The sequence below is a fragment of the Netta rufina genome (genome assembly GCF_964035555.1).
Source record: "Netta rufina genome assembly, chromosome: 10".
Lineage (NCBI taxonomy): Eukaryota > Metazoa > Chordata > Aves > Anseriformes > Anatidae > Netta > Netta rufina.
The window spans coordinates 22,065,454-22,087,243 of record NC_140133.1 but is presented as its reverse complement, the minus strand read 5'-3'; the positions used below and the strand labels follow the sequence as shown (position 1 = coordinate 22,087,243).

The 21,790-nt window shown below is 41.8% G+C and overlaps 1 protein-coding gene across 1 annotated transcript in view; it reads right to left on the bottom strand.

Annotated features, from left to right (window-relative positions):
- GRM7 (glutamate metabotropic receptor 7) overlaps positions 1 to 21,790 on the bottom strand; it is a gene marked incomplete at both ends in the record, with an annotated part of 239,493 nt that overhangs the window by 30,263 nt on the left and 187,440 nt on the right. Inside the window, one exon of the mRNA XM_084292935.1 lies at positions 4,904 to 5,839. Coding sequence (XP_084149061.1) covers positions 4,904 to 5,839 — 936 coding nt within the window. The remainder of the gene's footprint in view (positions 1 to 4,903; positions 5,840 to 21,790) is intronic.

Genomic DNA, 21,790 nt, shown 5'->3' with positions numbered 1-21,790 from the left:
CATTGCATGCGCCTTGAAATTATAGTATTTATGTAACATTCAACACAATAAGTAAAAATGCTGCTGCCAAATATACCTGACTTACCCTGCTTATTGATTTGAATAAAAGGAACATTAAAAAATAGAGAAACCTGAGAGAGAGTGGAAGAGTTGATGGAATTAAAGACTACAGATTTCAAAGTGGCTGTATTACAGTTGGAAAAAAAAAAAGCACCAAAGGTTAATGTGATCCGGCTACAAAAAGAAGATGATGGAAAGTGAAGAATGTATGGTCAATGTTTTCCCATTTCTCTTTGTTTCAGGCTGAATAAAAGTCCCAAGTTGTAAGACCATGCTGGCTGAGAAACCATCATCACTCACTCAGACTCATGATTATAACTTTTTTTGCTTGAAAAAAGTCTTCAAAATACTCCAAGAAAAAATCCCATTTGTAGCATATATCCTGGAGCATGTTGACAGTTATTACTGGGTTGTAGACATATCCAGAAATTTATTATTTTAATCTTAGCAATTACTAAATAAAAGTAATCACAGCTACCAGGCAATAAAATCTCTGAGAGACATAAAAATATAATGATGACATATCCCTCATATTAGTTCAATGACATAATTTGAGAAAATAAGATCTTGGGGGAATATTCACCGTATACAACTGCATCTGCACGTGGTTAGAGCGCAGGTACGGACTTCAAACCTGTGGAGACAATGATTTCTTTTAATCTAACAGCTCCAGATCTGGCAAGTTTCCAAAGAGAACCCCCCCCTCACAACAGGAGGAGCACACTCCCAGGAAACCATATAGCTTTACATATTAATAAGTTATGCAGTCGTTCCAAGTAAAATGCCAAACACAGCACTGTATTTTGGGCCAGCTAAGTACCCGAGCGGATTCTGCCATGTCTGACACATAAAGCAGATTGATATCTAGGTTTGCCATTAAAGGGATCTAATTTTTCAGTATTACATCCTAGGGATTCAGGAAATTTAATTTAAGCAACAGTATATATACAAGGCAATACTGAATTACCACAGGAGAAGAAAATGGCTCGTGATCTCCTAGACGGTCACAATCTGAGCTGAACGTTGTGAGAAAAGAGGGAGAATAAAGTGGCAAGAAAAAACCCCAAACCCTAACCAAGGCCATTTAACACAAACCTCAGTCAATTCCTCCTGCTCTATTAAACTCCCCACAGCACCAACTACGTCACACTACAAAAACAAAAAGGTAAGCACAAGTGTTGAAAAGTATTGTTTTCTTAGCAATAAATTGACTTTTATGTACAGAAAAACAAACCCGTATTTTAAGAACACTGCCTTTTGCATTGATTTAACTGCAGATGCCTTTTCTCCTTCACTGTATTTTTCTTTGTTTTTGCCATGAAAGTATTGCCTCTGGTAATCCTCACCATGTAAGTTTTAAAAATATTTACATTAAGAGAGAGAGCAATAATAATAAAAAGCAAACCATCACTGCCACCTGCGAATCGATGTTTCCAGGACGCATCAGAGCATGTTGCGTGCTCTGTCACGCTGTTGCTCTTTTAGGACACTATCTGTGAAAAATCTGAAAATAATCCAAAGAAATAAAGGGAAATTAAGTACCTGTGAGACCCAGCAGATCTCAGGGGCAGGGGGGCAGATCAGGAAGAAGCGATGGGTGACAGATGATGAACCCAACCACTGGCTGCAGGGGCTGGGTCAGTGCTGGTGCAGCGGGGCAGGGGGAGAAGCTCCACGGAGGGCTCACTCCACACCACTCACATCCTTCCCATCTTTTCACTTCCGTACTCTAAAATTTTGACTCAATTTGGCTTATTGATTCAGCTGTGCTTCGCCTGACCTTACAGAGCAATCTGTGCTCTTTTCAAGTGCCACTTCGTATTGACTCTGTGGAGGAGCTATGACTCCTGTAATTGGTTTAACAGCTCTTTGAGGCCGCTTTGTTTCTGATAAGATACCCACACATCCACTGAGAATTTAAAATAGTTTTGTTGTCAAAAACAATTATGGTAGGAGTGCAAAAGCAGCATTTTAGCAGCACAGACCCTCTCCAGAGAGGTACGGGGTAAGAAGGCCAGCCACAAGAGGCAAAAGGATGGATGACCGTCGTCCCCTGTCCTCAGCCTCTGAACTCCCTGGGCATCAGAGGTGATGGGTTTGGCCATTAGGAGCTGCTCTGAGTGCAATGGAAGGGACCCTTGTTGTCTGCAGGGGCCAGCTGCCTCCACGTGCTGTGGTTTTTACCAGATCTCAAGGAAGGATGTTTCTGAGCATGGACGTGACATGGTTTCTGCATCCTGATCCTCAAAGGCTACACCAGTGTTTTAGCACATATACCAACAGGAAAGCACAGCAAAACCAACCCAACCCAAAACACAACCCCCAGAATACAGACAGCAAGAGATGGGCAGGTTGGAAGCGCTGCTACGAGGCCATTGCCTCACAGCCACAGCAGCGCCACTTAGGAAGGGCTTCCAAAACTGCACCCACTGGGCACCCCTATGCTGTGCGACCCAACAGCCTGCAAATTGTACCTGCCCTGGTGTTTTCTGAAGGCCTTAAGAGCAGAAAAAAGAACTGTCTGAACAAACGCAAGCTGGGAAGATGACAGGACTTTGCTTTTCCCACACACAGCCTCCCATACATCCTGAAGGTTTCACCTCCATCCTGGAGCACAGGACGGTACCTGGCCTGCCTCCAGCCCACGCCACTTCCCTCCGCTCTGCTGCTGGCATTATTTGCCTTTGATGAACTACTTGCAGCATGCTTCAGTCTTTTCTTTTTTTTTTTTTTTCTTTTTTGGTTATTTTCTACACTGAACAAGAGAGGTATATTTAATATGCTTTCTACCAAACAACATTATGCTTGTATTTATTGATAAAATAAAGTAAATCCATACAATGAAAATCACGGCGTTATATATAACACCATTTCTCAGCTTAAAAGATTGCGTTGCATGAGATTTTCAGCAGGTGCAATTTCCATTTCAGAAAAGACTTGTGTGGCTAAGCTTATACACAATATTTTCCAGAGAAAATATCTGACAGGAAATCACTAGCAATCACAAAAAAAGTACAATGCCTCCTCCCCACACTCCCCACTTAAAAGAAAGAAAAAAAAGAGGGAGACATAGAAAAGAAAGGCAAGAAGAATGTAACCTGCTCCCTGTGTAGGCACAAAGGTCCTTCCGGATGGGGAATAATTCCCAGCCAAAGGCACAGCACTGAGATTTGGCACCTCTCACTGGTAAGATGCGCTACAGCCACCGCCTGCAGATGCCAGTAGGCTGGGGGACCCCCACATGCATCCCCCCGGCTGCTCAACACACACAGACCCGAAGGGCTGCTTGCTGTGCCTACCATCATCTCCCACACAAGGTGTGAAATCCAGCTAATAACTGTCCCTTTTGCTGTCCTACATGAATTTGTGCAAGAATCTTCTGCTTTCAAAGCAGTGCAGGTTAATTCAGCCCTGTGACTATGTGGAAAACCAAATGTTTCACTGCTAAGTGATTTTCAATGGTGGCAGCAGTCTTTGAAATTATTCAGGTCTTTCTATCACCTGCTTGAGTCTTTGCAGACAACAGCTCAGAACGCTTCATCTCAGTCACCTGCAGGCCTAGCACATTCTCGGGCAAGAGGCACAAAAGCTGCTCTGTGCTCTCTGTGTCAGACCAAAAGGTACACGTGGACCCAGCTGGGTTTAAAGTCACCTAGGCTGTTTCTTATCTTCCCCTTGACAGGGAGAGCAGAGGTGTTTGAAATGAGACTTGGCAGACCTCCTTTCCAGTGGAAATTACCTCCCTTTAGGGATGCAACGTCTCCCTTTAAAGCCCTTTGCACAGGAACCCCCCCAATAACCTCTGCTTCCCCCTGCTTCCTCCCGTCTTCCAGCAGTAAAACCAGGCTAAAACAACTGCAGATCTCTACAACCAACCTCTTGAGCTGCAGAGGACAAGGCTCTGGTGCAGACGTCTTTCTCTGGAAGGGCCACGGAAAGGAAGGCCCTGCCTGAGCAATGCCACTGCTGTCCTCCTGCAACGCTACCTCAGGAACCCCCGAAGTAGGAGGAGGAGAATCAGAGCAGACCATGAATGAATCATACTGTCCTCTGGTTGTTTATTGCCTTCTTTCTCCAAGGACACCATGCCCACTAATAAATAAAATGGGAAAAAAGGGAGTGACTTTCTTGTCATGTTATGTAACACAATATTTATGATGTTTGGATGCTTTTTCTTAAGTTGTATAAACATAATATTAAGTGGGGCTTAATGGACCTCATGGATGATAAAAGCAACCTGATATTCACTCCGGGACTCTAGTTATGTCCATACCACGAACTATAGGGCAAGTCTACCTGAGCGAGTTTGAAAGTCACCACCATAGATAGCCTGAGTCTAGTCTCAGCAGCTGGAGCTCAGGACAGACTATTTACCCTGTGGTGTAAATACTCCCTGAGGCTGCTATCTATGGAGCCGAGCACTCATCAGATGACTGTACACTGCCCTCAGCACTGAACTCCAGAAGCGCAGCTATCTACTGAGCCTTTTTTGACATTTTGTTTCTTATATCTCATATTCAAAATGATTTAGTTAAGAGATGCCTCTTTAAGAATGATGTGACAGTTAATTCCCACTTATCCTGCTGAAAAGATACAATTGAAAGGGATGCAACAATAAAACTAATGGCTAATATGATTGCTATTGATCATTCGCCAGTTTATCAAATGAATAGCCCACCGGCTAACTGGAGAAGGAAAATAGTGCTTTATATTGCTGGTGTCTCTGTAATGAGCTAACTGGATAGCTCATTTTAAGATCTATGTAAAGATGAGCATCAGTACATCATTTATAACCCCAATGAATCCTGATATATCAGATGCACATTTGTTCATTTTCACCTACCTTTTCAGCTGACTGGGCAGTGCCAAAAAATATTGGAATGAAGGCAAGCCATACTATACAGGTAGTGTACATAGTGAATCCAATGGGTTTAGCTTCATTAAAATTCTCTGGGACACCCCGAGTCTTGATGGCATACACAGTACATGTAACCATGAGAAGAATGCTATAACCCAAGGAACAAATGATTTGTAGATCCGTAATGTCACATTTGAGAACTCCTCTGGCTTGATCAGGGTTCATAGTTTTCTGCTCATCATAATCTATGATGATGTTGGGTGGGTCAACTGCAAACCAAATAAAGACACCTAGAAGCTGAACAGATATTAAACTCGACGTGATGGCAAGCTGCGATGTGGGGCTTATAAGCCTGGGTGCTGTCACTGACTTTTTGCCCTGTTCAAATATGCGGTAGATGCGGTTTGTTTTAGTTAACAGGGCTGCATAGCTGATGCACATCCCCAAGCCCAAGAAGATTCGCCGGAAGGAACACACTGCAACGTTTGGTTTGGCAATCATCAGAAACGTGATTATGTAGCACAGAAATATCCCTGTCAAAAGGACGTAGCTGAGCTCCCTCCCCGAAGCCCGGACGATGGGAGTGTCGTTGTATCTAATGAAGGTTGCCATGACGAAAATGGTGGCAATAATTCCAAGCATGGCCAAGAAGACGGGGATCACGGCCCAGGGAGAGTGCCACTCCAGCTTGACGATGGGTATGGAGCGGCATCCCGTGCGGTTCTCATTGGGCCGCTCGTTGTATGAGCAGAGCAAGCAAGTCACCTCATCGGCCTGGTACTGGTAGCCGTCGCAGAGCTCGCAGTGCCAGCAGCACGGCATCCCCTTCACCATCTTCTTCCTCTCTCCCGGCTTGCAAGGCAGGCTGCAGACTGAGGATGGGATTTCGCGCACTCCTTTACCCCACTGCATTTCATCGATCTATGAGACATTTGAAATAGAAAGAGGCTGGTTACGTAGATGTGACTGCCAGGCAGCAGGAGGGCACCAAGGGGAAACCTACAAACAAACAGGAAAACTTTATTTGTGATAGACAGACTGTGCTTTTCCAGGAGATGTGCACACCAACGTCTTTGTGGGGGACTCTAATCCATGACTGCACTTACAACCATAATTGCTCATTTTTATTAGTAGTAAGTTCTGGTAGAATGGCACACAACATCAGATGAAATGGTAGAGTGTAAACCACCTTCTTTCTGCATGGAAGTTAGTAAGAACACTGAAATGGCTAATGGGAAGGCAGCAGTTACATTATGAACCTGGTTTTTGTGTATCCAGAGCTTGGGGCTTCTTACCGAGACCACAACAAGAGTTCTCCTTTCTTGGCACTACTATGGACCTGGTTAAAGTTTTAAATGAGGTGTAAATGTGTCTTATACAGGGCTCAGAATCAGTGGAAATGTGGTAAGATCTGCAATGAGAGCCATGTAAGTGATACAAGTACAAAAAAATGTCATCAATGAAAAATATTATAATTAGGTAATATTTCATTTTAAAGTCACATTCAGCTTTTGAAATACCATCCATGCCCCAGGAATACAAATTATAGATGATTATATTAAGTAAATGGAAAGTCTCATTTGTTCTGTAGTCTTAAGAATCCTGAACTCTAAAGTATATGCTCAAAGTTTCCCAAGTACAGCACAAAATTAGAGTCACAAATCATTTCAAAATAACCCAGACTAAAGCCACTTAACAGTTTCTAAGAACCAAGCAGGTTTAGCATTGAAGCTTCCCTGAAATAACCACTGGGAAGGTCCTGACAGTCCCAGTGTCAGTACCAGGCACCAAATTCCCAATTCTCCTGCACAGAAAAATTTCTGTGACTCCACCACCTGCTGTATGTGTGCATATATGTATGGCTTTTACAGGTATAATACCTGATCTGCTGGGATAGATGTGAGTAAGTATAACTAAAACCAACATTTCAGCTAATAATTTAGGTTACTAAATGTTTACAAGCTCCACTACTTTCTACAACTAAGAAATTCTAAGATGAGTCGCTTGAATCAGCCATCTGTGATTATTAATGTGCACAGGAAGACTGGGGTTTGCATGCCTTAAATTGAAGGATTAAGATGCACCTTCCTAATTTAATTCAAAATAGATCCTGTATCAACTCCATTTCTTATATTTGAAAAAAACACTGAAGCCACAGACTGCTCAAATACTATGCTACCAAAAGGCTCTGCTGTGAATGTTATAAAAATAATCCCTCAATAACAAGATATTCGAGAGGTCTGCCACTGCTTGAGAAACTTCATTAACCTTCAATATTCACTACTTATTCTGAGAGAAAAAAGGATCCACAAACTCTTCTCTCACACTGTGCTGAGCTGAAGGATTGAAGCTTACAGATGTGTTAGAGGAGAGCCCAGCACTCCCTGAACTGCACTGGTAGAGGGCAGCTCAGGGTGAGCATGCACCAGAGCCAAGAAACCCATTTTTAAGCCCAACTTCATTCCCAGTCCAACCAGAAAGGCCAGCAAGCCCTTGACAAAAATGGAGAAAATACTTGATGCAATCTTTACAGCGTACATTGATATGGAATGAGTAAAACATCCTACATGTATGGATTTTGACACAGTCTGCAGTGATTATAGGATTCTCACCAACTTTCTGCATGCTAATATCTCACAGAACTGCATTGATGCACTATCCTCTCCCCCAAACCCTCACCTCCCTGTCGTTTTACCTATAAAAGGTTGAATTTCCATATTCTCACAAGTAACCCCATGGCATTGCTAGACAGTGGGGAAAGCTAAAAGGCATTTTATTCTGCGCAGATACTGGGTGTAAGCAGGTAAACAGAAGATCGGGCAAAATTATGGCAAGGCTTTTTTCTGGTCTGTTGGGACCACACTGTGATAACTCTATATTGCTGGCCTCAGAAAGACTCGTGGTGTTCTGCTGCTTCTAGCTAAAAAATTAATAATGAAAACTGCCTGGTAGATAGGCCACCTGTCACAGAGACCTGGAGCTGTGAGATGAGAATCTGAATCAAACTGGAGATGCTTTCCCCACAAAGCAAAAAAATATTTTTGAAATATTTTTTCTTTTAAATAAATTTTTGGTTTTATAACTGCCTTCAGAAATGCAAACAAAAGCAATAAAATATTCAGCTGTGTATTTGGCTGCCTTAGGAGCTAATAATTGTGCCTGATGCACATTTTTCTGTTGCCCGTTTTCTGCATTTTCCTTGAAATAAGCTTTTGAAACCTGAATCTAGAAAAGACTTCTATTGTGGCAAAAAAAAAAAAAAAAAAAAAAGTTATATTCAGCCACTTCTTCCATTTACTTAATCTAAGCCTGCTTCTATTTGATGGCATTTTCCCAATATTTTTGTCACTGTGAGTTGGAAACTGCTTATTTCAAGATTTTGCTGAGTTCAGAGTTTCAGTATCAGAACCACGGAATCCTGCTGAAATAGTATGGATGATATTTGTCCACAAAACTGTAAGAGGACATTCTACAAAAACAAAATAGCAGGTCATTTAATTCAATATAATCTGATTGTAGCAAACCATGAGATTCACTGCTGTTAGGTTCAGATAAAAGTCAATATTTTAAAGCTGTTCATGTGAAAGCAAACACTCAGCTTTTGAGCAGCTTGGGCAAGGTACCTGATAAGGTCCTTGCTCCATTTTTCTTCCACTTCCCATCTAAAAACTGGAGGTATTGTCAGTTATGTTTATAACAAAGAACTACAATTTTTCCAAGAAGAGTGCTAAGTACTTATAAAAATATAAGATTTATAAGTAAGTAAAATAAACACTTATCCCATAACCAAAAAGTAATTATCTGAAAATGCTAATTTTATCATTTAGAAAGCAGTAAGTAAACAATTTAATAAATCATGAGAAAGTACTCTTGCAATGAATACAAATGTGGCTTTTTTATGTACAAACTTCCATTTCAGTAATACACAGAAATGGCACACAGAGGATTAGGGGATTTACTTTTTCCCAGACTAACACCACTTACGGATGTAGCTGGATACGCTGTGCTCACAGCTATCCCACAGTTTTGCACCTTGAACTTAGCACTTGACCAAATCAGTGCTGTGGGACACAACAAACTCCTCCATTACAATTCTGCCAAGTCTGGGAAGGACTCAAAACCCAGACTGCATTAGGTGCTGTAGACACACGTATGTCTAATTTCTTGAAAAAATCACATCTCCACCCATTATCCACTTCTCATCATGTTAAGTAGCCCATCTCCAGCAGTATAATGTGCAGACTGATGCTATTAGAGCTCATCCACTGATTAAGTGATCTGATAAACGGAAAAAATGTCATTCATTGCAGGACATTCAGAAGAACTTGGCACCACTCCATGATACTTGGATCCACGAGACCCACTACATGATGGCATTACGCTGCGTTTTCCCCTGCCACCCCTCATAGTCCAGCATCCTCACAGGGATGCTGGACATGCCCCCAGCACCAGCCTTCTTCCCGAAGGCCACACGCTCCTACTTACTTTATTTGCTGGGTTCGTTTCTAGATGCCAATTTCCACAAACAGGGCTGGAAATTGCTCTGGGCCCTTGCAGTGGGAGCAGCTGCCCCCTAGCTCCCCGGAGCCCAGCAGCGAGAACCAGAGCAGGCAGCAGGCATGTGGGGCTGAGCCTCCTGTGTGCCCCTGTCCACACACCTCGAGCTGGTGGGCTGGGATCTGTTCCCTAGATTAATTCTCGGCATGCTCGCTACAGAATAACATTAACAAGAAATGCTTAGCCTGTCTCATAAGGCCCAACGTAATTGTTCATTTTAATGAATAAAGTAACTCGATATCTGCGTGTAATTTAAACATCGTCGCTTCTTTTCTCACCACCACAAACATTTCTGTAATAAGCTATTTGTTCTGAACTAAATTGTTTCATGCAATGTTTGATTAAAATAAAAATCAGTACAAAAATAATTACATTACTGATAATTAACCTACTCAGGAAAAAGAGCCCTGTTCCCCAACAGGACATTTGTACCAATCGTGCTGTTAATTTCCCAGCCATACCAGAAACCAGTTGCGGAGCACTGCGCCCCGATTTATTGCTGCCTCGCAGATTGCTTTCAGGCTCCAGTCACTAAGTCAGCAGTTCAAACAGTTTCTGTATATTCAACTTCCCAGATAGCAATATTTGCATGACTTAGCTCTTAGGGCTTAGCTATTAATGTCTTGTAATTAGTTTTTCAATCCCGGGCTTTAACATGATAACAGTTTTAAGCTAAGAATATGTCAATAACACACAGTCAACAAAGCCTCCTGCAAAATATCAACTAAAATCCCTTAAACAGATAACTGCAGTGATAAGCCAAACTACCAGAGAAAGACATGAACCTACTCCAATACTTGCCCAGGCATGGCAAATGCAGTGTTTAACCCATACTGTAACTTTTCTTGTTAGCTCCACTCCTGCCCAGGGCTGACAGAAAGGCCTGGTGACTCTGTGCATCACCCCATGTGTTAAATCCCCCTGCTCTGGTGCTAGCTCTTGCCACCTGGAGTAGGGGCACCTGGTATTTGGGTGCAGCATAAAAATCTGCATAGCACCTGCATTGCATTTTATGTGACATGTTCAACTACTTCTGATTTAAGTTCCAACTAAAATCATCATTTTTGTTTCTAATCCGTAGCACCTTTTTGGTGGTCTCATAATAAGCAGATCTTAACCTACATAGACTGATTTATTTTCCTCTTTCCTTTTCTGCTCATACTGTCTGTTTAGCTTAATATTTGTCATCATTTTCCACCGACCTCACCTGCTTAGAGAGCAGCAGATGCCAGTTCCACTGAGCACTTGTAATAACTTCTTTAATGAGCACCAAAGGCTATTTGTTCTACATTAAACCAAGGACATTTTTAGCACAACACTGATTTAGAGAAAAATGCTTAATCTACAATTTTTGCAATAACGCTTATTATCATACATTCCTGTTGACACACAATAAAACTGAAAATTAATTATTTTAATGGTTTTATATCTGACTACAGCCTTGTGTTGTCTCCTCAGTAATGGAAGGGGAAGGACCATGCATCTTCAGTATTCATCCCGCAGTCCCTGCATTTTTAAATTAAAAAAGAACATATTCTTCCAAATGTACATTTATAATAAGTAATAAATATAATAAGTGCTTATCTATTTAAGTTGATAGCTTAAAGCAAATCTATCTTCCGAAAGTAGAAGCAATCTAAGAGAATTTTTCATCCCGAAGTGGCTTACAATTAGTTTCTGTACTCAGCCCCCAGCCCGGGGCTTGGAATGATGGGGTGTTTTGGGGGGGCTCCATGTTGATGCCAGTTGTGTTATACCTGAAGTTTCACCTCCAGAATATTTCATTGTCAAAATTTTCAAAACATAACCAAGTCTAACACTCTTCTTCCATATTTCACGAAATAGGCCAAGCTCACTTTAATATTTTAGATGCAGAAAGTAACAGCTCCCATGTGGGGAGCAGCACTGCGCAGAGCAGATCTCACTGGCAGAACTCACAAACGACAGATTTCAGCCTGAAAAACCTCCCAGTTGTCCCACTGCTCACAACCTGCACTTTTGCCAACTCCTGATGTTCCTGTGGCCATATATAAGGAGATAAAATGCTGCTTAATTAAAGGAGCAATTTACAGCTTGTCTGGCTCCTAACTGGGACAATGAAAGCAGGTTACAAACGTAGCTGCCTGGACTACTTTACACATTTTATACCCTTTGGCATAAGCTAGCTTGTCCTTCAGTGTCACGGCCTTTAACAAAGCACAGCTAAAGACGAGGCCTGGCACCCTGATGGAGGAGAGCACAGACTGTGGCACCGGCATGGCCCCCGCGACTGCAGGCGGGCAGCGACCGCACTGGGTGCAGCCGTCCTGAGCATACCATGCTGGACCCAGGTCATAACAGCTGTACACACCACGGCACAAAACAGAGAAGGGAAAGATGCAGGATTTCATTTCAAAGCGAGGTGTCCCAGTTACATACTCATGTAAGAGAAGCTGTTCAATATTTTACAGTTCTGTCGGAAAGCGCCTCAGCAAAGTTCCCTTCAATCACAGCTTTTTGCTTTCTTCTGCTTGTTAGGATGGTTGGACACGTTCACAAGGATCTAATTTCAAATATAGCCACGCTGCAGCTAGAATGAAAATAAGAAACTTAAAAGTCATGAGGTATGCAATAAATAATTAGGTAAGGCTACCTTACACATGACTCTTGACAAAGACAGATAAAATGGTCCACCTGACTCCCGCACTGTTTTCCACCCAAAGATCTCAAAGTGGCACACGGATGCAGCAGTACGTGCTAAGTAGGACGAAGGAAGTTCTGCAGCTGGTATAATGAAGCCACGGCAGAGGGAGATGAAAGCCAAGGCAGCAGCGCACAGAGTTTCAGTACGTGCCCAAGGACTCTAACAGACCTTCCCTGCGTATTTGAAGTTTTGTACTTGCTCTGTGCCTGTCCTAGAAATCAAGACCAAAGGGATTCATTGTGCAGGATTACAAGAATCCCTCGATCCAAACTACCAAAGCACCTAAAATATAGATTGATATTGGGTCAAAGTAATTGCTCAGATATTTAAGTGAAAAGCTAGAAATCAAATGCTCATTTCTAACACTTTCATAACACTCAGCAATTAGCAAGTTTAAGTCCCAAATAACAAGACTGGATGACAGTGGTATCTAGAAACAAATCCAGAAATTCTGACTTTTTTTCCCAAGACTCATTTCCTGAGTTATTTTTCATGGTAGAACCAAGAGTTGACCTTACTCAGGTTTTGAGAAAAGGATTATCCCTTGGTGCTTATTTATCTCTGCTTATGAGCTAATAACTTCTTTTTCTGTTATTTACGGTTCTGAAAAAGGAATGCAGCTGCCAAATCTGATATATTACTTTCAAAATGGAAAGGGTAATAACTAGAGATGTACCAAATGGCATGTGTGAGATTTGGATAGCATTTATCTTAAAGTGCCTGCCAACTCAGAATGCTTTAGTTTATTTATCCTACTAATTCCCAAGCCAATTCAAAGACCAGTATTTGCTAGTCAAATTATTTGGTCCTGGTCTTCCATTTTTAAAGAATCAGCATCAATGGTACAGTAATTTTCTCATCATGGCTAGCATGCATGGCATAATGACACAGGGGCTTGGGAAGCAAGATGAAAGATATACAAAATTCTGAGTGAAACTCAGCACCTTTAGGCCTCGGTTGGATTGCTGCAGCATTAGTAATACTATTAAATTATCTTGCTCAGGTTATATTCAGTCAATCAGTCCCAACCACTGTAACTGGTACACAGAAAATTAGGGCTGGCTGATGGGACTTTAATTAAGCTTTGCCTGGGGCAACTCTTCCATTAAGGCTGCAGTCACAGCTCACTGAAACGGGACCGGGGAAGGAAAAGGGAAATGATGTGGCTGGTGACAGGCAGACACTGAGCGGGCGATGGGTGAATGCTGGCACCTGGTGTGCTACTGCTTTGAAAGCTACACGGGATGCTGGGTTGGTCTGGGTGTGGAAAAATACGGGCCTTCCAATTGCATCAATAATGTTTCTGTCTTCCTGAAGTTCCATTAAAATTCTGTAAATAAGTTCCACTAAAATTCTGCAAATAAACTCAGAGCTTCGTTTCCTACGTTAATCAAGCCAAACTTAGGAATTTTGTGCCTCATCACATTTCAGAGTATTAAATTAGCAGTAAAGCAACAAATTACCTTTTCCCCTCCCACCATCCTCTTTCACCTCTCTGGGAAAAAAAAAATAAAATAAATAAAAGGTGACTGGAAGCAATCACTTATGCTGTCCAGCTAAGCACCCGAAATATTTAACTGCCATCGGAGCATGTCCTTTCCAGTACAGGGGTTCTTGCTCCCCGCTCCTCCCCAGCAGCATGGAAGACATTACAGTCACAGAGGCATTCCAAATCCAGGAGAACAGCCTGTACTGCCTTTTGCAGTTGTTTTTCTGAAAGAGAAAGGGACCCAAAGCTCTGCTTTTGCCAAGGGAGGTGGAATTCCATACTACGTATTTTACTTCACCAGCCTGTCTAAATGACAGGCAGTGCAAGAATGGAACAAAATATCTAATTATAGGCACAATTTCTAGCTACCACTGGGAGCTGGATGCTCAGATGCTACATTTAATGGTCAAATACACATCCTCCATGCCATTAAAAGGTGCAATTAACAAGTAAACAAGCTTGTTTCATGGGAATCATTTAATGCAGCATTTTCATATTAAAAGTACATTTTCAGATGAGTGGAAGAAGAAACAAACAAACAAACAGTGAAAACAAAGCAAATAAAATTTGAGGAAAAGCCTTTTTTAAGTGCAGGCTAAAGACTCTTCTCAGCTCTTTATTTGGGGCCATTATTGCCTACCACGCAAACAATTAGCCTGAGGCACATTAAAATGCACGCTATATATCCAATGTTATAGTCTTGCTGCAAACCACATCAATTTTCTATGTAAGTCAGTATTCAGGGACATTTTAAAAATGATTATTTTTGACCTATTCAATGCATGAACTCCTTTGGAAACCTTTATAATTTGCTTAATTGTTGGAAACTCTAAGGGCCGTTCACAGGGTCCTGGTGTGGGCAGAGCTTTCTAAAACCCTTTACAGAATTTCTTATTCCCCTCTAAATAAAACAAGTGCAATATTATGCAATCATCATAATTACGTTCTGCTATCCTTGGCACGTGCATCTGTATGGTTTTAAAATTTCATCTTACAGAACACAGCTGGATTGTGTTTTAAGGCTACAAAACAGCATTAAGCCAATTGTTCTCATATCTGTTAATACAATACCCTAAAATATCGTACGTGCAAACCCAGTAAATAAAAATGGAAACAAAACAGCCGATTTCCAGGATGTCACTTGAGAACACTAGTCCTCATCTGCTGAGGATCTGCCAAACATACAAAGTTAAAGCTGAGATCAAATGCCTGTAAGCCTGCGTAGTACTCCTGCTTCCAGGTTCTGCATACGAAGAGCACATCTTCTCTGCAACCAAGGCAAAGAGTAAAACCTTGCTGCCCTTTGCATTAGGCTACACCATTACCTGCACCTCACCAGGTGCTTTCTCCCGAAGAGCTGAGCGAGCAGCCCTCCAAGAGGACTCTTTCACCCAGTGCAAGTCCCACAAGTTCACAATGGATCTAAGAAGATAACTTTATTACCTGGCAGGTAACTGCAAAATCTGAAGTGCTCACTGGCTGTTGTACAACTCGTGGTGCCTGGCCTCCTGCTCAGAGCAGCAGCGGCACTGACACAGGGTTTGCCTCTACACGCCTGGATGAAGTTCTCCGAATGCAACAAGACACATCTGTCACTGAAAACATCTTTCCATTTTCAGGTATTGGAAAAGAATACTAAATCCTCAATAACACATCAACTGGCATTATTACTACTGCCAAAAGCAAGCAAAACTCATAATTATCCATAGAAATCCCAGGAAAGTATTTGCTCTTAAACATCTTTGCTGGCAAAAGTACAGAAGACTTGCAAAAAGGGATTTAAGAAGTGATGTGCAGGAGCAAAAACATCACCTATTTTAAAAATACAAGTTATTTATTTTTTGACCTTCTATTTCTCACCTTACTTGCTCTCAGAGCAAGTCTGACTGCCCACAGGCTCCTGTACATTTAAGAGAACACCACAAGATGAGGCAAATTCTGAAGTCAAGAAGTTGTCTGATACATATATATTTTTTTTCCATTACAACTTTTATGAGCTCCTTATTGTTATTATCATTTTCCCTCGATCTTTGAGAAGATATGTGCTATATCTTAGATATTCTCTCAGCTTGGTTTCTCTTAGCATTTATATCCTTATAAGCATTTTACCTTGTGACATTCTTAGACCTGGAAGAAAATTATACTGATGCTCAGTGTCGCCAGAAGCTGATACAGCTTAATACACTTTGCTTTGCCTAAAGGTAGCACAGCTCATGCAGTATACATTACAACCTAGGCAAAATGGGTCAGTAACAAAGAAAAAATGACATTTCACACCTTTAATTCCAAGTCTGAGTTAGTTTTCAGAGTGAGATGTAACATTTAACTATTGCCTTCCTACTTTTATATAGCAAAAATCTAAATGGAAAGCTCGAATCACTGAATAACCTTTTGTTTAAAATACTTTTCTTGTGATTTTCATGTATGTCAGGTAACAACCAGGAAAGGGTCCTCACTGGCCTGAGCCTCCTCATGTGGGGGTTATTCTCTAGTTCTGCAGACGGAGGTGACCGGGAGGTGCAGCTATTCATTCCGTTATGCTATTTATGCCAACCCCATCAAAGCCTTCTAAAGTTCACATTCTCTCTATTTAATCTGTACCAAAAAATGATGCTCTGGCAGGGTTCCTCATTCCCTTCTCATGAGCTCTCAGTGCAGGACAGCTGCACAGGACTGCTAGGAGGTGGCAGCAGCACACACTCAGGCTGCTTGCTGATGTGACTGGGCCCAGCCCTCAGCTTCCTACCACATGTGCATGGACTTTAACACTGTCAGCACCACACTGCTCCCCAAAAATTCTGGTTCACTTTGGCACAGGTGTATTAGGGAAACCTGGGGGACACACCCTTGAGATTCTCTGGATTACAACACGCACTGACTTTTCTTTGAAGAATGCGTGGGCACTTAATGACAACCTGCAACAAATTGTTTAGCTCTCTTCTGTCATACAGAATAAGCCCTGCTTGATTCACATAGTTACCAGCACGTATTTTCAGGTTTTGCCCTCATCTGGATGAAAGTTATTTACAGCAGCAGTTTCTAAACCTAATGCATCAAAGCCACCTGTGGTGCTGCAGCCTGTACTGCAGCCCATACTGTGGCCCACCTCGGTTCCATCCCGTGAGCAGACCAAGCCGCACTGCAGCCACGGCTCCAGAGCAGGGCTGGCAGGACTGGGGCCCACTGCTGGCTCCTGCACATTTCAGGCACCTGATCTGGAATCACTGAGGACTGAGGAATAAGCATATGGCCATTCAGCGGGCCAGTGGCTTGAAAAATTCCCTTCCAGTTGGCTGAGAGAAAATTAATTCCGCAAGTTAAGATAATTAAAGGTGTTTGTGCCAGTCGTGGTTGACATGAGCAAGGAAAGATCAGAGGATTTAATAACAGAACAAAATAAACAACATTTATCATTAGTATGTACATTATAGCTATTGACATGTTGGGCACGGTGAACTGTCTCACCAAAACATGTAATTAGGATGTATTTTAGCAACACACCGATATAGTTACTCACCTTTGCATTTCTGACCAGATCACACCCAATTTTGCTGAAGGTGCAACGAAGGCTGAGCTCACAAAGCCCAGCTACAGCTAGGAATTTTGAAAACGGGCTGCAGACCTTTCTGGGATGACTTTGCATTTAGCAGTGCTTACCCTGTGAATTAATTCCCATAAAACCAGGCACCTGTGGCCTCACAAGTGAGGCTACTGCCAGATTTTACGCACTGGCTATGTGATGCAATGCTAAAAAGCAGAGGGAGAAACAGGACCAGGGTCAGGAAAGCAGAATAGAAATGCTACTGGGGAGGAGAGCTTCAGGTAGTTTTACCTCATCTAAATGAAGTCTAAATGGTGAAAGATTTTATTATTAGTTGTAGTTTTTATTTATTTTTAAATATAACATAAAACTAACTATTTTTAGATACAATATTTCCAAAGTATGCCTCGAGAAAATATAGAATGCCTTGCATTTAGGTGTTATGGAACATAGCCCCAGTTCAGGATCAGAACTAAGGGCAGTTTCAGTTCATCAGGAATGGCACAGACTGAGTAACGCTGCTATAAGGAAGAACAGCCCAGATGAAGTTACTTCCTGAAAATGTAATGAGGCACTGGTCACTGAAATAATTCATACTTTTTCAGCTATTAGGAAGCCAGTTATTGCTGAATACAATCACATCTCGGTATATGTCAACATACTATAACGTAGAGTTAATTAAATCTAAGGCTTTAGACAATTTCATTAAAAATGTAAATTGTGGTAATTTTCAGCAAGTGTCTGCCTCAGCTGAAAGCTTAAGGTTCTGCAGTGACACATGAAAACAAAACATACTAATCATACTTAATACTTAAAATCTTAATTTTCAATAGCACCCCGACCTCATTTGCTGAATTTGCGTAATGAGTCTGTCTGACACCTGAATAATGTATCTCTCATGTCAACCCATCATCTCACAAGATTTCAGTCTGCAGGCTGTAATACAGATGCATCATCTTTGTACCAGCTACTCATTACCGTCTGTAACAGGAATGGGAAATGACACTACAAGGGCCAGTTTATGTGACAATAGCTGAAATGAGAAAGGAAATTGATACCAATTTCTATCCATCTTGTCGCAATCTTTAAAGCATGATTTTAAGCTCAGTTGCATGTTGCAAACCAACAGAAATCCTATGGATTCTATATGACAAAGGGCTGTGCATGTATATCCAACCACCCATATAGACACACATAAATGCATATAAACACTTTTTATATGTTTGCAAATAGGTTTTGCAATTATGTATTACATGTGTGCAGGAGCTAGTCCTGATAATGCTATCATAACTGTGCTTTCAGTTGCACACAAATTTACTCAGGTGAAATTAAGCTAAAGTTTTCTGGGTTGGGAAAGGTCATATTTCTATTTTTAAATTTCAGATAAACTACTTAAAAAAATAGGTCAAATACATTCTTTTTAAAATGTATGAAAATCCTCAAAACTAACCTAAATCACTGGTGGTGGAACTCTCATCCCTTGCTATTTGAAGCAAAAACTTCTAACTGGCCAGATATGTGCCCTTTTGCTCCCCTTCCACCAGAACTGGTGAAATCCCTGAAATTTGCATATGCTCCAGAAAGACACGTCTTTTGCTGTAAAATATTCTGCAAAATACATCTGCTCTGAACATGCTCTACTGCAAGCAAAAACAAAACAGAGAAAACAATGAACAGAAATTTCAACACATTATTTTAGAAAAATGCCATCTGTTGGCAGAATACTGCTGAGCATCAAGCTTCACTGAATAGCTGCTTGGATCCAATTGCTGTTCTGGATATTTTACCAAAAATATCAGGTACGTATAGGTCTCTCAGCAGAAGGTTAGACATTTAATTACTCTTTTCATTAGCTTACTATTCATAACATTTATTTTCAAATTCTGTAACAGAGACGTTTTCGGATTAGTCTGAGCACAAGTAGCTTCAATAGTTGGTGAAGTGTGTAGGATCTGCATAAATTGCACAGATGATTATGAAGTTACTTAATATATTTCTATTTGTGGGGAAAAAAAAAGAATCACAGCGTAGAAATTGCATCATCATTGGCAGTTGCTTGCTTTGCAATCCTCCCGTTAGGCCAGGGACAGCTCCCTGTTCCTTCCCTGGCTTCTCTCGCTGTAGGGTGAAAGCTGACCAGTGAGCTTGAAGCACCTTGTTTGCTCTGAGACCAGAGACACTGAGGTACATGAATGTGACTTTTTTTAAAACAAGACTGATTTTTTTCCCCCGTCTTTCTGTTTCTCTAAAATACTGGCCTGAACCTACAGTGAAGAAAATAACCTAGCATAGCTATTTCCCCAAGGAGGAGGGAGTTATTAATAAGCACGGAGTGATTTCCTTTGCACTATATAACATGAGCCAGGATTTATAAGGAGTTAGATCTGTGTAATGTACATGTTTATGGAACCATATTGATAATTATCAATACTATTAATCTTCTAAGCACTTGTTTAGAAAGATTGCAGCGATGTATCACTTATTGCTGGAGGAAATTATAAAAAGAGCTAGGAATTGCCAAGCAGCCAGCCTTCCTGACTCTGCACACAAAAGGCTCCATTTAAGTGGCAGTCACGTTTCAAGCTGTACACTGCTTAATGTTACTGAACAATTTACAATTCAGGGGCACATCTCTAAAACAATACCGATCTTTTTTTTGTTGCTGTTCAGCTCTGCACACAGTGTTTAGGCATCTTTAATATGTTTTTGTTTCTATTTGCAAACAAATTAGAGACATTTTAATTTCATCTGGAGCTAACAGTCAACCTCTCCTGATGCTCTGCAAGAGAAACGTATTTCAGGTTAAAGCTACTTGAATCCCCTCTAACACAGTAACAGCAGTAAGGACGACGTTTTCCACCATTGCTCTTTATCATTTGAGGATGCGCTTTCCTCAGTCATCCTGAAAATGTGCTGCAGCCTCAGATCAGCACCCAGGCAACCCAGTGGCACCTTTACGAGCCATAGCGCTGAGCTGGAAGAGCACACCCGACGAGCTGGAGATGTCAACACAATTAAAACAACACGATGCAGCCTATGCAAACAATAATAGCCTAGAAGCACAGTGTTAATTAGAAGAACTGGAAGAAAATGTTAGCTGCTCTAGGAAGACACCTCTCTCTAATGACAGATAAATAGGTCTCCTGTAACCACTTCCCTGCTCACCAGGACAAGCTTGGAGGTGAAGCAGAGCCTCCTGCCCACCGCCGTGCCCCAGGCTGCAGGAGGACAGCACAAGAGCGGCACAGCTCAGCCGGGTGCCTGCCACACATCAGAGCCAAGAGCACTTCCCGCACGGAGAATGCTCAGCCAAGACCTTCAGTCTTCTGTGCAGGGCCTCGGTGCCCCCACAGCTCGTTTGGTCCTAGATCATGGAGCTGGATAGCACTCCTGTGCAAGAGCCCAAGCTCTGGGGATGGGTCTTCTCCAGCCTGCTCTTCGAGCAGCCTTGATGGCACTGCACAGCCAAACCTGGACCGAGCCACTCAACAAACTGCACACTTTGAGCAACCTTGGCGTTTAATGAACCCCCAAAAGCTCGACAATAGCAAATAGGAAATCAGGGTAGAGGTGGAACAAAAGGGCCCGAACTGGCTTTTTTGTCAAATGGAGATCTGCCACTCACTTCAATGCAAGAGACTGACCCAGTATGCCTGCTTGTTCAAATCTGACAGCAGTCTACTTTCTGGTCAATACCCTTGTGTAAACTACATCTTTAACTGTAATTATTAACAGCAGGATTAGTTTTACTTAAATTTGCTTTCTGCGCATCTGTTGGGAATTCCTAAATTTTGCTATAATTTCCAGACAAAATTTGAAGGAAGTGGAACATATGCGCATACTGTCTGCCCAGCCATCTGTCTGCGCCAACTTCCTTTCTCATAACTTTTGAACTCGCAGAACTTGCTGGCCAATTTGAAATGTATTTGATACAAGCAGAGGTTTCTGAAGGATGTGTCTGCAGTGGATAGTTAGAAGAAAGACCCACCTGCACTGAACTTCTCTCTCCCCCTTCGATTCGGCCTGCCAGCCGACCAGCTGGCGTATGTATAATTCAAAGACAGCCACAATACAGGCTGTTGCTTGCACAGCAAATGATATAGGAGTGTGGGAGGGAGTTCAGGCACTGCAGAGAAACTGTGGAGACAAGTATGGGAAGGAGTCACAGGGAACATGATAGAGAATGCTGCTGTGGTAGAGTATGAAGAAGACAAATCCTTGGAAAAGCAAGATTCAACAGTTTCACAGGGATTTTTTCCTACTACATTTGTGTTTTGACAGTTCAAGGATTTGCAGAGGTTTGTATATGAAAACATAAAACAGGGACCTGCTGAGCTAACTCTGTATAGAGAAAGAAGCAATACCACCAAATTTCCCATGAGAATGCCCAGCTCCTGTAGGAGTGATCCATTTCTGTCTCCTTCAGGCACATCAGTGCCTCCAGGAGGGGTGTGTTGTCCTCTTCAGGTACCTCAAAGCACTGCAAGTTGCATTTGTAGAAGTCAGCCAGGTAACACAGCTGGTCAGCCAACTTCTTGCGTTTCTATAGAGCATTCTATTAGGCAACCTCTACATGCTTTACAGAGTAACAAATAAAGGCAG